Below are 18,216 nucleotides of genomic sequence, written 5' to 3' on the forward strand. Positions count from 1 at the left end.
ATTTTCTCCAAAATAGACAGTGCGCCTTATAATACAGTGCGCTTGTTATTTTGATGTAGATTTGTTCTTAGTTCCCTAAAAATGTGACTTAGTATATATATTTTCTCTATTCATTGTACATTTTTAGTTGTTGTGACTTGTAGTACAAAAATACATTGGTTATATATAATAATTAATTATGTGTGTTACCTTAGAGTGAACTGGTTAACTTGCTAGGCCATTTTTATTATATATTTTGTGTTTTAGTTCGATCAAATCATCAAATCCATCCAAATTTACTTTCTTACCCCACAGTTTTGTCAACTTTTAATTTTTATCTCTGTACAATACCGATTCTTTGGATAAACCTACAATATTAACCAATATTTCAAAGTCTAACAGCCACTAATCTTTAATTTTAATTAAAAATGTATCATTTAATGTTTTTTTTTCGTCTCTGATCAAATTCACAAAGTTAACCTTAAATCCAATCCAACTAATCTATTTTGATCCCCCTTACCCAATTGCGAATTATAGTCCGGAAAATCCGTATTATTATCACACATTTTCACCTTATTTACTGTATTTTTCACCTGTTCTACCCGGCAACTCACTGTCACCACACTAACTCTTCCATTAAGTTACACAGCTGCAGGATGTCCAATTCCATTACTTCCATCATTAAATCTTAACGCGTTTACGCTGCCTTCAATTACCCTTCACATGTGGGGTCTACTTTTAAGACGCGTCAGTCATAACAAAAGCGTTTGTTGTCTTGTTGTTCTCTCCGACTGTGGGAGATTTCCACAGCTGAGAGTATTTAGCCACAAGCAAAACCCCCCCCACAAAAACCAACATGGTCATGCTTTACAATACATGATGACGGCTTTCTGCCAAAATGGAGTAATGGGAGCGAGAGAAAAGACCACAACAATGAGAATGTTATATAGTTTTTTTTTTTAGCGTCATGGCTGAGAAAACCACAGTGGTCGTTTTGTCAGCGGGTGGCAGTTTTTGGTCGGGGTACTTTTTGCAGAATGACGCTACCAAACTCCTCAGAGACCAAAACATTGGATTTTGATTTAGAAAATCCATCAAAACAATGAATGTGCTGTAAAGGAGAACATTAGCGGGCCTGAGAATCAACTTCACTATCGAATTCAATACAAAATACACATAGGATTAAAAATGACAACATCCTTAATGTCCATTCTCTGGTTACAAACATTCATTTTTGATTGGAAAAAAAAGCAATGTTTGAATATGAATCATTTTAAATCTGTAATTTTACCCCAGGGGCGACTTTTTAGATGAGTGGTTAGCGCGTTGGCCTCACGGTTTTGGGGTCGTGGGTTCGATCCCGGGTTAGTCCACACTGTTTGGAGTTTTAGTGTTGTGTGGGTTTTCTCCGGGTACTCCAGTTTCCTAGCATGCATGCTAGGCTAGTCAAGCCGGTTGAACACTATAAATTGCCCCAAGCTATGATTACTAATCTGTCTCTTTGTCCCCTGCAATTGGCTGGCCACCAATTCATGCTGTCCATAGTTGGCTGAGATGGGCTCCAGCACCCCCCACGAGGATGACTGGTATAGGGAAATGAATGAATGAGAAAAAGTAGCATTTTAACTCTTCCTAAACACTCAAAATTGCCTAATCCGAACTATAATTAGTTGTCCTTTGTCTCCTTGTGCCCTATGATTGGTTGGCCACCAATTATGGCTGCCCATAGTTGGCTGAGATGGGCTCCAGCACCCCCTGCAAGGATGAATGCTATAGAAAAAATGAATAAATGAGGAAAAATAGCATTCTAACTCTTCCTAAACACTCAAAATTGCCTAATCCTACCTAGAATTGGTTGTCTATAGTCTCCTCGTGCCCTATGATTGGTTGGCCACCAATTCAGGCTGCCCATAGTTGGCTGAAATGGGCTCCAGCACCCCCTGCAACCCTGGTGTGGATATAGGAAAATGAATAAATGAGGAAAAATGGCATTCTGACTATTCCTGGACACTCAAAATTGTCTATTGGTTGTCCGTTGTCTCGTTGTGCCCTACAATTGGTTGGCCACTAGGGTGTCCCAAGCCTTGAGCCCATACTTAGTCTGAATCGCCTCCAGCACCCCCCTGCCGCCCGTTTTAATTTATCCCTCAAAACTTCAGCAAATGGTTCTAGTAGGAACATATTTTAGTTGAATTATTTGACAGATTTTAGCTCCAACTTGGCAACCCCGGCAGCCGTACAACATGACGGAAATGTGTCAGGTAATTGTCCCGTGTCAAGAGTACTTGCTCATAGGCGAGTGTAATCGAAGCACCATAAGTGGCTCAATTTGAGCGAGTGTTTGGATAGCGGCCAGATCGCCGCTTCCAAACGCTTAACACGTCAACGCCAATCACATGGCAAAATGGATCCGGCGCCCCGGGCGACGATTGGACACATGGGCTCCGAGTCAAACACTAAAAAAAAAACTTGCTCTTTCTCTCTTGAGATGTGTGTGGGAATAACTTACGCCAAAGTGTTGAGTAGCCCTTTCACAACCCCGACATTCGCCGCCACTGTTGCATTTACATTTACGCTTGTTCTATCAACACGTGTCTTTCGTTAGCACAACTCGAAGTATAGCAAAGAACCCATTTTTGCTAGGAGTTGGAATAACCCAAATATACTGTTAAAAGATATTTAATAGAGCGGAAATTGACTTTTTATAGAAACGCGACAACAATGTGCTTGGATTGATCTCACTTAAAATTGTGTTAGACTGAATGACTGCAAAAAATGGCAAAAAATGTTGACCAATCACAGAGCTGGTTGATTAGTAGCGAGCAACTGTCACTTTGATAGTTTAAATAATGAATGGATTCAATAGTTTGGATTGATATATTGATTGGTCTCAGTCTGTAGAAGGTCACCATCTTGTGGACTTCCTTTATGTGGCTCCAGTTTTTTTTAGCTAGGTCTACAATGTCTTCTGTGTCTGTACTGCTACTGCAAATAAGAAATTTCCCAAATACGGGATCAAATAAAGTAATCTAATCTAATCTAAATCAAATTTAGGCAATTTTTGTAATAGTCGCAAATATTGTGACATTCTCCAGGAGAACTTATATAGTATTCTCGAATACAATTATTAATATGTTAAACACAAACACACATAGACATACATAAATATGTTTTGCAACAGTTGGATTTTCTTGCCCAGAAACTGCCTAGCAACAATCCAAATTTAGCTGGATTTTTTTTACAAAACAGAAATGACAAAAAATGAGAAAAGACTCCATGATTCATAAAAGACGTACATATTGTACAGAACACTTTTTAAAACAGTTTTTGTTGTATAATATTGTTTTTTCTATTGTCAGATTGGCTAAAATACTTTGTTATAGTTATAGTAATACTGCTTCGGAATGCCCTCGACATTTTGTGCTAACACCAGATCCATTCTGGATTTAATTAGAGTGTCATGAAACTAATTTGCTAAAAGAATAATTCATATCACAAGTGCCCAACAGAGCAATGACACCATAAACCGTTTTTATTTCTACATTAGTCCACCAGGTGTGTGCGTCTAGCATTAGCCAGTTAAAACAGACCCCCAATGAACTCATACCAACCCATCAAAAGTGAGTTATGATTAAAAAAAAAGCATATAATATGATCCAAGAAGGAAAAAAATAATAAGACGACATCCATCTTCATGTTAAAGCGCCTCCCGCGGAGTCGTACGTCTTTCAGCAAGCCAAGAAAGCAAACAAGATGCAGTCCGACCGCGACTGCGAGAGAATTCTGACTAAAAGCCAGCCAATTTTGCCTTCAAGGGGAACTTGTCTAAACAATAAAAAAAAAAAATAGACTCACTGACGTGTTCCGCTGGCGTGCGGGAAGCACTTCGCGCTCATCATTAAATTTATAGTTCAATGCTCAATTCGGCCTATTTTACGCCACAAAAATGAAGCCTAACTATAACCACAATGTACAAAATGTATCTTATAGCATTGTGGATGTATATAAACAATACTGTAAATGTCAACTTGTTTTTTGTTCTCGATTTTGAGGTCAACGTTGCTGCGGCGCTAATTTGTTAGCACAATTAAAACGGCTACTTAGTTGGCAAACCGTTATAATAATCAAAATATGTCTATTGATGGCCAGAAAAACCACACACAAACACAAAACTATATAAACAAACTCATTTAGATTTATATCCTGAGCGTGCAGCTAGCTAAGATGCTAACAAACAAGATGCGCTAAATTTTTAGCACGTTTAAAACAGCTACTTGGTTTGGTAAACTGCTAAAATAATGAAAACATTCGTCTATTAGCGGCCAGAAAACCACATATACACACAAAATGACACAAACAAACTCATTTATATTTGTATCATGAGCGCTTAGCTAGCTAAAATGCTAACAAACAAGATGTGCTACATTTTTAACACGCAATTGGTTGGCAAACAACTAAAATAATATAAACATATCTGTTGGTCCCAGAAAACCACACACATATACACAAAACTGCACAAAAAAACTCATTTCAATTTATATCCTGAGCGCACAGCAAGCTAAAATGCTAACAAACAAGATGCGCTAAAGTGCTAGCACACATTTAAAGAGGCTACTTGGTTGCCAAACAGCTAAAATAATAAAAACATGTCCATTAACGACCAGAAAACCACACACTTAAACACAAAACCATGTAAACAAACTCATTTAGATTTATATCTCGAGCGCACGGCTAGCCAAGATGCTAACAAACAAGATGCGCTAAATTTTAGCACACAATTAAAGATGCTACTTGGTTGGCAAACAACTAAAATAATATAAACATGTCTGTTTGTGGCCAGAAAACCACACACTTAAACATAAAACTATGTAAACAAACTCATTTAGATTTATATCACAAGTACGCAGCTAGCTAAGATGCTAACAAGCGCGTTAACGCCACTAAAAGAGGAGTTTTTTGAGCTTTCTAACTTCTATTCACTTGAGATGAGAGCGATAAAAGTAACAAATCGCATCCTCTACCGTCAAATATCAAGGGAAAAGGAAGTTGGAAGGAAAATAGTTGTGATGTTGAGGTTAAAAAGACATTTTGGAATGCAGACACATGAATTATGATCACATTAATGTCTTTTAAGTGGACTTCTTGAAAGCCACTTGAAGATATCATTAGGATTCTCATGAGATTTTCTTATGCATAGTAATGGAAATTGACTATTTAAAGTTTTGGGGCCTGGGAAAGCTGGTTAATATTTGAATATATTATATTTTTTATGGCCTACCTGAAGCAGGTAGTTCGCATCCCTCCGGCTTGGATGCAGGGATATTCCAGGGTTAGGATTTTGTTGTCTGGGCACTCACCTCTGGGGAAATAAAAGGATTTACATGAGCTTATTTTTGCAATTTTAATGTTTTGCAGCTACCGTATTTTCTTGACTATGAGGCGCACCGCATTTTAAGGCGCACCCTCAATGAATGACATTTTCCATATATAAGGCGCACTGTATTATAGGGTGCATTGTATTATAAGGCGCACTGTATTATAAGGCGCACTGTCTATTTTGGAGAAAATTTAAGACTTTTAAGTGCGCCTTATAGTCGTGAAAATACAGTAATTGCTATTGACTTCCCGGTATGAAGCACTCACTACTTCACAGTCACCTCTAGAGCCAGCCATTGTTGATGTTTTGTATAAAATCTTGCAGTGGGGGAGGAGCTATATGATGGAAGATGTTGTAAACTAAGATGGCATCTGCATATTTAACAGTATTGTTTCACTTCAGGTGTTTGTGTTTTTTTTTTAATGTCCCACAGTGGTGGTTTTTCGTTTTCAGTTTTTTCCATATATAAGGCGCACTGGATTATAAGGCACACTGTCTATTTTGGACAAAAAATTTAAGACTTTTAAGTGCGCCTTATAGTCGTGAAAATACGGCAGTATTTTTTTCAAAGCTGTTTGGCTAATCTAGCTAAGGAAACAGAACGTCAAAGTATCTGGCAACCCAACTTGATATGAAGGCCGTGGGCTGACATGGGGGGGATTTTAAAGGATTTAGAAGGAAACATTTATCATTTCTAAGAATGTCTCTAGGCAATCCAAATGCACTTAATAAATATTAGACATTGTAGATATCATGTTCTTGTCAGGAGTATTTTATCCCTAATAGACAACATGAAGAATATTCACTTTTTTCATTGAGATTCTGGCACATTAATATTTTTTAAACAAAAATTTCAATAAAAACAATTTAATTCTTTACAGGGCAAATAATTTTTTTTCTTCATTAAAAAATAGGCGTAGTTAGCTCCAGCACCCTTGCGAACCTCATTTTTTCATTTTTTTTAAGCATGAAAAAATTATTGAATTCAAAAAAAATTAACCCTTTAAGGAACTGATGTCATTATTTTATTTTTTATTGTATTCTTGATATTATCGTCATTATTATATATTTATGAAAATAAACTTTGAATTGAACTTAAAAATAAAAATCTACTCAATAAAATGAAACTTTGCCTCAGGTAAGTTGCATTTTTATTTTAAGTTATTTAATTACCTGCCAATTACATGCAATTAATTTAAACGCCTGTGATTGGCCCTTTTTTCAGTGACCTCATCTCCCGTTGGACGTCTTGTCCAGCCAATGAATGGCTTTTAAAAGTTATTGGTTTTAACATTTTAATACTCTGCACATTTAGTACTTTTATACGATTGTTAAGAATGTAATAACTCCCTTTTAATGCCATCCTCCCATTTTATGTCATCTTAAGTAGATTTATGGTCATTTTAGTTCATTTTGACGTTATATCGTTACATCATATTCCCTGTTAATACTTAAAGCGTCTATTTGTAACACTTTTATCACAAATGATCAAAAACAAATTACTTATCTACTATTTGACTTTTATTATATGATGGCAACTATATTTTTGTCAAGACTTTTCAGTAAAATATTTTTTACCCAGTAGAAGAGTTCATATATGCTAATGTTTAAAAACTAATATAAAATGCTCAAACCCTGAACCACAAAAATAGAGTACAACAAATGAAAATATTTTACCAATTTTAACCTGATGTGGGAATGCGGGATCATAGTCTAGACAACCAGTAACTCATATTATAATATATTTTTATTTTGCCCTTAGCCCTGATTTTATATCAGGTGTCAAAGTGGTGGCCTGGGGGCCAAATCTGGCCCTCTGCATAATTTTGTCCGGCCCGGGAAAGTAAATCATGAACGCTGATTTTCTATTTTAGGATCAAATTAAAATGAAGAGTATAGATGTATATTAAATTTCCTGATTTTCCCCCTTTTCAATCAATAATTGTCATTTTTTAATCATTTTGTTCTGTTTTTAGTAAAAAAACATTTTGTAAAATCTAAAAATATATATAAAAAAAATCTAAAATAAACATTGTTTTAAATCTATAAAAAAACGGAATATTTGGGGCTTTTAATCCAGTTCTTTTAATCCATTTATTTAAAAAAATCTAAATATTATATCTAAAATGGTCCGGCCCACATAAAATTGAGTTGACGTTAACACGACCCGCAAACCAACCCGAGTCTGACATCCAATATATACATATTTTTTAAAAAGGACTTTAATGCGCCCCCTGCGCGATCGCACCATATGCAGTCGCCCACATTGCCCATAGCAAAAACCAGCCCTGATTTTGATCATTCTAATTAGAATTCCATTACAAATGATTAGCTAATTATACGGAAAAAAATCAACATATCTCTTTTAAATGCCATGCAATACATACTTGCAATTTACCCACTTTAAAACATTAGCTAAACAATTAGCCATCCACCAACCCATCCCCATCCACCTGTCCCCACCATTTGCCCATACAAAATGACCCAAGACCACCCAAAGACCTACTGTGAGTCACCCATTCGGCGTGTGGTCCTGATGGAGCCGGCACCCAATTGGCACAGCAAAGCGACGGCACACAACGCTAGCAAAGCTCCGCCATCCAGGCAACCCATGTCCGATGCCCTTGGGCGTCTCGGCGAGCGGGCCACCCCCCAAAAAAAGCTAAATGTCGTCCTCCGGCGGGACGGCGCTGAGGTGACACGCACATGTGAGCAACAGTCAACTGGCGCAACCCCGACTTGACGCACTGAGGCAGAGAAGGAGGACTTTGCAGACTCTAATCCCCCCCTTGGATTTACATTCCTGCCCCCAGCCCGCCCCCGTTCCTCTTAAAAAACAAGAGGCCGAGCTTGGCCGGCTGCTTTTTGCCACTAAAGACAACAACTATTGGCTCAGTACAGGATATTCAACTCCATGGGCGGCCATAGACGTCCAATATATTTTAAAATGAGTGACATACCGTATTTTCACGACTATAAGGCGCACTGCATTATAAGGCGCACCCTCAATGAATGACATTTTTTCCATATATAAGGCGCACTGGATTATAAGGCGCACTGTCTATTTTGGAGAAAATGTAAGACTTAAGTGCACCTTATAGTCGTGAAAATAGGGTAATTGCAATTGACTTCCAGGTATGAAGCACTCACTACTTTACAGTCACCTCTAGAGCCAGCCATTGTTGATGTTTTGGATCAAATCTTGCAGTGGGGGAGGAGCTATATGATGGAAGATTTTGTGAACTAAGATGGCATCTGCATATTTAACAGTATTGTTTCAGTTCAGGCATTTGTGTTTTTTTAATATCCGACAGTGGTGGTTTTTCATGTTTAGTTTTCTGTTTTTTTCCTTATATAAGGCGCACTGGATTATAAGGCGCACTGTCTATTTTGAAGAAAATTTAAGACTTTTAAGTGCGCCTTATAGTCGTGAAAATATGGTACTAATGATACTGCGTTCAAAATGCTCTTATTTTCTAACCCTAACCCGAACCACCTTTACGTCGCCAAAGGTTGAATTCCGCTCTACCAAAAACCTCATTTAATTTGCTTGATGTAAAAATACATGAAAACCAAGTGTGTAAATTTAATTTTTTCTCTTAAAATATTACGGTAAATGTACTTTTGTGTTAATTCCTCGACAAAAATCTTAGCCCGAAAAACCTCCAAGCTTTTATTTTGCGTAATGTGAAAATTAGCAACAAAATTAAATTTGATTGAATAAATTTCAATTTCAATTTTTTGGTTTAAAAGACCTTGATCTCACAATTTTAGGAATTGTTTTCACAATTCTACTTCATTATCCTTATTTTACGGCAAAGCTAGTTTTTTGTTGATATGTCACCGAAATCACCAAATTTTTGGCTGATGTAATGTAAAAGCTCACAAAAAAGTTAGACTTTTATTCCAGTGATAATACAAAGTATGACTTAATTCTCATAAAAATCAGCAAGAACTGAAACATGGACAAAAAGCATTCTGGGAAATCCCTCAAAATGAATAGGAAATTAGCCAAAATGTACTCTAAGTGACTAAAATAGATTTTTTTTAATTAATTGCCTGCCATTGACCATGTTGGACGTCCAATTCACTTAAACTGGCTTTGGATGTTCATATTTCAATGCCATTGACGATACTAAACGTCCAATCCATTCTAACTATGACGGGCAAATCAAGATTTCAATGGCCGCTCATAAATTAACATTTTCGACCAAAAACTGACATCATAAATCTTCTTTTTTGGACCACAATCGGGTCAACAAGAACTTGATCGGGTCCAAATTTTCTGAATGGGTGTCAGTACGCATAGTGCATTTTATTTTGAGCCTGTTTTTAATATGAATAAATATGTCCACATCAAAGTAGTTTTTAACATGTCAAATTCCCAACCACTAATGGACTAATCTCTGAACAAAGTGTAATAATCAACATGAATTATGCTAACATTGGTGGACCTCCCTTTAAATAACGCTGTAAAAAAAGAAAAAGAACAATAATCATAAATTAAATTGGTAAAAAACAAATAAAACACATAAAGTAAGCAGAAAAACCATTACCATGCTCAGCATGTAAAAGTCTGACAGCATGTGTATAACATAATTACGACTAGGCTAAAAATTTGATGTATTTTTTTTTGGTCAATATCCTATTTTTTCCTATTTAACAACTTAATTCCACCAAAAAATTAATAAAAAAACATGACTAATGCTGAGATTGTGATGAACAGAAACCCCCCAAAATGCATGAAAAATGATATGCGCTATATTAAAACTTTTTTACAGGAATACACACTTTTTTTGTTTTTTTTTTTGCAGACAGATGGCTTGCGAGCGCCTCAAAAAACACCAACAACGAACGAGAAGGAATTATTGCATCATTCTTCAAGGTTTCCTTTGTTGCCGGGAACAATCTGCAAGTTATTAACTCTGGTAAGTTTTTTTTTATTTATTTTTTTATACAATCAGGAAACTTGTTCAGCTTTTGTTGACCTGACATCAATTATTTGTTTTTATTTTATGACAATGGATAAAAAAGCGAGAACTAAAAGATTCAATTCTTATGCGGTAGCAATAAAATTAAGCAAAATTGCCATACTTTAAAGCGCAAATTATGTTTTAAATGGGAGATAATTAACATTTATTAATTATTAATGGCAGCCAATGAGTTGACAAAGAAATTATGCAGAAAGGCTTTGAGATTAATAGAAAATCATGTCAAAAATTAGATATATTTTTTGTGAATCACTTTTTTTTAATGATATAAACAGGTGATTAAGTGGTTAGGGCATCGACCCACAGTTTTGAGATCGAGGGTTCAATCCCAGGTTCGAAAATTCTGTGTGTGGAGTTTGTGTGGGTTTTCTCCGGTTTCCCCCTACAAGCCCAAAACATGCACTCTAAATCACAGGTGTCAAAGTGGCGGCCCGGGGGCCAAATCTGGCCCGCCACATTGTTTTTTGTGGCCCGACTAAGTAAATTATGACTTTCTGTTTTAGGATCAAATTAAAATGAAGAGTTTAGATTTATATTAAATTTCCTGATTTCCCCCTTTTTAAATCAATAATTGTCATTTTTTAATCCATTTTTTTCTGTGTAATTAGTTCCCCTTCTGGGGCCTATAATTATAGCTTGAGGTCGACTCCAGCACCCCCTTTGACCTTTGTGATGATAAGAACTTCATAAAATGAATGAATGAATGGATAAAAACAGCCTGTACATAAACACATTTTAATTTTATTCTATATATTTAGAAATTTGAAAAATGACCCTAGAAAGCATCACAGTGACCATTACACATCCCCACCACTCAACACAAACACATGATTTTTATTCCGATAACAATGAAGAATAATAATATTTACACACAAGCAACAATAATATTAATCTTTACTTTATAAAGCAGATTCTTTAAAAAATAAATATTGTTAGTTGGGTGCAGGTGCGTTCAAACTGGCAGACCGGTCTTCATTATTTCACATTCATTTTTTTCATTTCCCACCATTGGGAGACCCTCTATCTGCTTTTTATTGATTTCGTCATTGACTGCCGGGATCAAACTTCCCCCAATTAGAAATCTGTGGATTTCAATCCAAACTTTTCCCAGAAGGAGCCGCCGGCGGGTTTTTGGCGAATGGAGCGAGTGCAAGTCACCTTTTGCCATCATGAATATTCCCCAATATGATAAATTGGAGAGAGTGGAAGGAGGTCAGTCGGTCTCTGAGGCAAGCAAGGATTGGCTGCCTCATTTCATTAACATTTTTTGGATGTGGCTTTCGGATGGGGTTCATAGACGGGTTAAAAATTGCAGGATAAAATGAGACGGTGGGCTTTGCTGTGAGTGATACGGTTTTATTATTGACGGGTTGCATGATTTGAATGAGGTGACATTTTCTCTCTCTAAAATACATTGTTATAATCATTAGTTTCAAATGAACTGTATTTTTTTGTGGATAAAAATTGGGTGTTCAAAAAGTCTGTTTTCAAACGTGAGTTTTGAAAAATTGGATTTGGTGTTCAAAAAGTATTTTTTTCAAACTTGAATCATGAAAAGTTGGTCTTCAAAAAGTCTTTTTTTTTTCAAACATGAGGCTTGAAAATTTGGATTTGGTGTTCAAAAAGTCTTTTTTTTCAAACTTGAGTCTTTAAAAATTGGATTTGGTGTTTAAAAACGCATTTTTTTCCAAACTTGAGTCTTGAAAAATTGGATTTGGTGTTCAAAAAGTCTTTTTTTCAAACTTAAGTCTTGAAAAGTTGGATTTGGTGTTCAAAAAGTATTTTTGTACAAACTTGAGTCTTGAAAATTTTAATTTACTGTTCAAAAAGTCTTTTTTTTTTAGATTTGTGCCTTGAAAAAGAGGGTGTCGTCTTACATTCGGGCCAATACAGTATAGAAAATTAATCATATCAATCGTAATTGGTACAAAAGGAGGCTAAAATTACAGGCAGCATTTAAGCAGCTGGAAACACTGACCTAAAAACATGTTAGCTCAATCGGCGTCAGCTGTTAGCCAAAGCGGGGCAATGAAAATTCTAAATTGGTCTCTCCGTTTCCCAAAAACACGTTTGTTTGCGTCACCGCAGATTGCAAAAATCACTTTGTTTCCAAAATTCAAATTAACAAGATGTTGTTCCTCCACAAAAGACACAAGAACGTCAAGTTCAATGTGGGAAATTGTCTTCAAAATCATGTTTTGATGCCGATAGAACATGTGTAAATACTTTGGTAGATGTTCACTCAAATATATTCAGACAAGAAAATCATCTTGGACGTTTTTTAAGCACAAGGTTTTTTTTTATTGTGCTTAATGTTGATGAGAAAACATTTTACCGTATTTTCACGACTATAAGGCGCACTTAAAAGTCTTAAATTTTCTCCAAAATAGAAAGTGCGCCTTATAATACAGTGCACCTTATATATGGAAGAAAACAGAAAACCAAAAACGAAAAACCACCATTGTCGGATATTAAAAAAACACAAACGCCTGAACTGAAACAATACTGTTAAATATGCATCAGATGCCATCTTAGTTTCCAAAATCTTCCATCATATAGCTCCTCCCCCACTGCAAGATTTTATACCAAAAAAATCCAAAACATCAACAATGGCTGGCTCTAGAGGTGACTGTAAAGTAGTGAGTGCTTCATACCTGGAAGTCAATAACAATTACCGGATTTTCATGACTATAAGGCACACTTAAAAGTTACGTTTTCTCCAAAATAGACAGCACGCCTTATAATACAGTGCGCCTTATATATGGAAAAAATGTCATTCATTGAGAGTGCGCCTTATAATGGGGTGCGCCTTATAGTTGTGTAAATACAGTAGTTCAAATACAATATACTTTGAGAGATAAGTTTATAATTTTGCATTCAAAAAAGTTGGCCAATTTTACAAGATATGAATCAAACTTTAGGGAGAAACTAAATAATATCGTCATGATTTCAAAATAATGGCCTTTTTCAGAACAGAATAATTTGTTCAAAATATGATATTTTACAAACAATATTAACCAAAACTTTAATCAAAATTTTACCACAAGTGGCCACTGATTTAGACTCCCCCCAAAAAAACAAAAAAATCCCCAAAAAATGACACAATTATTATTTTAACAGCATTACAAAATAAGAGAAAAATACTTAATGAATAACAACCAAACCTTCAATTTAACCAAAACCCTTCCAGCATAATTCCCCAACTTTTCCAGAACATAAATAAAATATAACAGCAAAACATTTAACCAAAAAAAACATAGTTTTTCCACAAAAAAAATCTCACTCGAAAAATCGGAACATTTTGCCCAACAAAGCCTCTCGTTATCGTTATTATAATTCAAAAACATGGCGTATTGTACATAACCCAAGACGATCCCAAATATGACCTTTCAAACCCTCGTTATTAACCCCGTCTGCATCCACCCGAAACTTTTAAAACCGGATTAACGAGACGCCTACAAATATAATCCAATTTCCTGCTCACCGCGGACCAATCGGGTTCCTCGGCTTTCCGACTACCCGTCGCTTTTACGACATTTTCTGACTCGTTTAGCTCAAAAAATACAAATTAAAACCTCACACACCAGACAGATTTTGCCGCCTTCCCGAGCTTTGCCGACCCAATTCCAACATTTTAAATTAATTTATATTTTTATGGACCTTTGTCAATTTAGCATTAAAGTCATAGAAAATATTTGGAGAAACATTTGAGGTGCTTTTAGTGGAATTACGGATACTTGAACACTCCAATTTGGGGGTTAAAATGTCCTAAATACGTCATAAAATGTCAGATTTTTAACAAGGCGGTTTTTGTGCCCGCGCAACTGTAAAAGGGGTGCCGTAAACGGGAGCAGATGTGGGACGCCGATGCCAGTCGTCGGACCGCCAAGAATTTTCTTTTTATTGTAGCTGTTTCTTGTAAATTGCAGGGTGGAAGTGATGTCACTGGCAGGAAATGCTTTGCCATGTTCACTTGGTTGTAAGCAAAAATTAGCTTGAAAGCTAGCGTTAGCAATCTTCTGCTACAAAGATCGGAAGTTCCTTAAGGATGGTCTTTTTCAAGCAAAACGTGTATTTGTTCTTTCATTTCCCCAAACTGGTTATTCTCGCAAGGGCCGCGGAGGGTGCTGGAGTCTATTGCAGCTAACGCTGAATCAGCCAATGGCCGTGACTGGACGTTTGGTCATCGGTCTTTTGGTCCCTTTTGGTCGCCGGTCAAATGTACTTAGATATTAAACAGTACTTAGATATTAAACAGTACTTAGATATGAAACAGTACTCAGATATTAAACAGTACTTAGATATTAAACAGTACTTAGATATGAAACAGTACTTAGATATGAAACAGTACTCAGATATTAAACAGTACTTAGATATTAAACGGTACTTAGATATGAAACACTACTTAGATATGAAACAGTACTTTGATATGAAACAGTACTCAGATATTAAACAGTACTTAGATATTAAACAGTACTCAGATATGAAACAGTAATTAGATATTAAACAGTACTTAGATATTAAACTCTCTCTCATGAATATAATTTTGAGAGCTTGTTTCAACAGTAAACTCTCTGTGACCATTTGACTGGCGACCAAACGTCCGAGCAATTGTTTGAGGTTGACAGGTATGAACTCGATTTTGAATTAAATCCACGTCAATTTGAAATGGGGAAAAAGCAAAGGTCATTTAAAACTTTAAACCCCGTCGGCCTAGCTTTCTCTAAAGTCAATGAATACAACAAAAGTACTTTTATGAATTACACGAATCCACATTCAAATGACGCTGTTCCCAAACAATAGCCACACCAACCCCCCCCTATCCCCCCCCTTCTTCCGATTCTTGATCTTATTTTCCTTTTTGGATGCCAAACACATGACATTTGGCTTTCCTTTTCTTCTTTGATCTCGCATTAGCTTTGGGCACCGCACTTTCTTTCTTTCTTTCTTTCTTTCTTAAACCAAATCCATATAATGAAGCCGTAGTGAAACCAAATGACTTTTTTTTTCCTCCCCAAGTGGGAATTTCACTGTCAAACTTTGGAAGAACAATAAGACGAAAAGAAAAAAAGAAACAAAGACAAATTGTCTTTCCCACTTCATGTGTTTTGGCTTAACGACGCTGCTGCTTTGTTTATGCGGCTTTTCGGTGAGGGGAAAAGAAAGTGAGAGAAAGGGAGGAAGAAGGGAGGAAGAAAGACACTGAGAGCAGCTGCTGCTGCTCCGGAATATCCGCAATTTCGCTTCCCACTTCCACGCCATGCTGTGACACCTGTTTTTTAGGTGTATTTGTCTATTTTCTAGGGGTGTAGGAATTAAGTAGAGGGCATTGTTGGTATTTTCAGGAGTTAGGGAGTATAATATATATGTATATATATATATTTTTTTGGGGGCAGACAAGGAGTGTTTTTTTCTGGTGGGGGTCACAATGAAATGACTTGGCAAGTGGTATTTTTGCTTTTTCAAGTACTACATTTTGTAATAATTGATACTTTTGTTACTGGCCTTTTTGAGGGTTAGCTTGTTTCGTGGGCTGCATTAACGTTAACTTGATTTCATGTGGGCTGGACCATTTTAGATATGATATTATGATTTTTTAAATTTGTATAAATGGATATTTAGGTCTTTTATAGATCCAAAACAATGTTTATTTGAACTTTTTGTTATTAGTAAGTGAAAATCATGTATTTAATCATTTGTTTTTTCATTTCAAAAGGAAAACAGTTTTTTTTAATTATGTTCCATATTAAAGTGGAAATATAGAAAATATATATTTTTAGATTTTACAAAATGATTTTTGACCGAAAAACACAGAAAAATGGATTAAAAAAGACAATTATTGATTTAAAAGGGGGAAAATCAGGAAATTTAATATACATCTATACTTCATTTTAATTTTTTCCTAAAACAGAAAGTCGGCACTCATGATTGACTTTCCCGGGCCACACAAAATGATGCGGCGGGCCATATTCAGCCCGCGGGCCGCCACTTTGACACATGTGAGGTAAAGGACTATTAATGTTCACTCAATTCAAATATTCCATTTCATTTTTTTTTTAAATGTGATTTTTTTTCTCCAAATGATGCAAAACATAATCACACTTGGCCCCCAGACCACAGGTTTAAGACCCCTCTCCTATATCAATTTACATTGTCCTTAAAATATCGAAGAAAAACAATCATTCATTCACGACAAAGTGAAGTCAGTTAAAGTAATGCGTCCAATTTCAATTCCCTCCCATCAAAAAAACTACAAATCAAGATTTGCTTGACTTCTACCAAAATCACACACACGCAGTGTTTTGAAACAAAATGTGACATTCTTTTGAAATAATCTGCACAGTTGCCAAACACTTGGCCAAAAATGTCTGCTTTTCTTGTATTCCAAACTTCTTCCTCATTAGAGGAACTTTAAAAGTAAAGTAAAACAGATGCTATTACCGTAAATACGCCAAAAAGTCATTATCTTTCTACTTTTTGCTTTTATTATTGCTTTAATATTCTTCCCACATTACTCTTAATTTAAAATAAACAGCAAAAAAAATACCCACACACCACAATTACTGAAATTTATGTCTGTATTCTTCTTTTAGTATGTTTTCAAGTTGAATTTTCTCAATGAATTTATTTAAAATTCCTTCAATTTTTTGGTAGTCTTTGCTTTTTTCTAATTGCGTTTTTTTATTTATTTTTTAACATATTTTTCCCATCACATTCCTTCACTAAATTGATTCATTTTTTTTTTTTTTCTAATGCAAAATAAGTCTGTTTTTAGTTCAAAAATAATTTTGTAAAATCTAAAAATATATCTTAAATAAAAGCTAAAATAAATATTGTTTTATATCTATAAAAAAACTGACTATATATCATCATTAAAATTCATTTTCTGTACCACTTATCCTCCCTAGGGTCGTAGGGGGTGCTGGAGTCTATCCCAGCCAACGATAAGCACCAGGTGGGCGGGGTCACCTTGAAACGGTGACCAGCCAATCACAGAGCACAAGGAGAATTGTTGCTAGGGGCAATTGAGAGCTTTTCCTAATGAAAACATTCATAACAAAAATCATAATTCATGCATAAAAGGGTTAAAAAATGTCCGCCACATATTTTTAACCTCCAACTGATATCAAATCTCACAAACCAGTTTTTTGAGTTGACTTAAAGTGGTAATTTTACCAATTTTGGAGCATTCTGATTGATTATGTTGCAACTGGAGTCGTAGTGGGTCGGCACCCCAAAGCGTGAAATGGCGTCGCGCCACCGTGACGAAGCCTCCATTAATCATGGCCGCCGAGAGCGCTGAGAGACGAGAGCCAGATCTGATCCCAGACTTTCTCTGATCCTCAACCAAGACCTCCAGATGTTCTGCTTTCCTAGGCTGTAATACCAAACATGTCCACAGAGGGGCAGACCTTGAATGCATTTTCACTGGAAATAGCCAGCAAAAGTCACCATTGGATTGGATTGGATAATTTTATTCATCCAATATTCGGGAAATTTTATGCTATTTTTCCTCCTTCATTCATTCAAGGGTCGCAGGGGTGCTGGAGGGTATCCCAGCCAACTACAGGCAGCCTGAATTGGTCCCCAGACAATCGCAGGGAACAGAGATGGACGACTAATCTTAGCTAAGGGCAATTAAGAGTTTTAATGTGCATGTTTTTGGGGGTGTGGGAGGAAACCGGAGAACCCGGAGAAAACCCACGCAAGCTCCAAACAGGAAGGTCCGAATCTGGGATGTGTGATTTGATCAGTAAGAATAGCTTGATGCTATTTTGGGAAGCTAACTAAGAGATCATATTACCGGATTTAAATTTTTTTCTTGAGTGATTTAGCCCATGTGTCAAAGTGGCGGCCCGGGGGCCAAAT

General features: G+C 36.1%; 2 protein-coding genes across 2 annotated transcripts in view; one reads left to right on the forward strand and one right to left on the reverse strand.

Annotated features, from left to right (window-relative positions):
* Positions 1-8,087, reverse strand: part of LOC144194318 (collagen and calcium-binding EGF domain-containing protein 1-like) — a 28,668-nt gene extending 20,581 nt beyond the window's left edge. The window contains exons 1-2 of the mRNA XM_077713295.1: positions 7,863-8,087; positions 5,258-5,338 (exon numbers count right to left, since the gene is read on the reverse strand). Coding sequence (XP_077569421.1) covers positions 5,258-5,338; positions 7,863-7,969 — 188 coding nt within the window. The 5' untranslated portion in view covers positions 7,970-8,087. The remainder of the gene's footprint in view (positions 1-5,257; positions 5,339-7,862) is intronic.
* LOC144194321 (uncharacterized) overlaps positions 1-16,468 on the forward strand; it is a 107,206-nt gene extending 90,738 nt beyond the window's left edge. Inside the window, exons 7-8 of the mRNA XM_077713298.1 lie at positions 10,171-10,284; positions 16,259-16,468. The gene's annotated coding sequence lies outside the window, so the exon portion shown is untranslated. The remainder of the gene's footprint in view (positions 1-10,170; positions 10,285-16,258) is intronic.
* The last annotated feature ends 1,748 nt before the right edge of the window (positions 16,469-18,216 follow it).

The sequence above is a fragment of the Stigmatopora nigra genome, chromosome 3, assembly GCF_051989575.1.
Source record: "Stigmatopora nigra isolate UIUO_SnigA chromosome 3, RoL_Snig_1.1, whole genome shotgun sequence".
NCBI classification, from domain to species: domain Eukaryota; kingdom Metazoa; phylum Chordata; class Actinopteri; order Syngnathiformes; family Syngnathidae; genus Stigmatopora; species Stigmatopora nigra.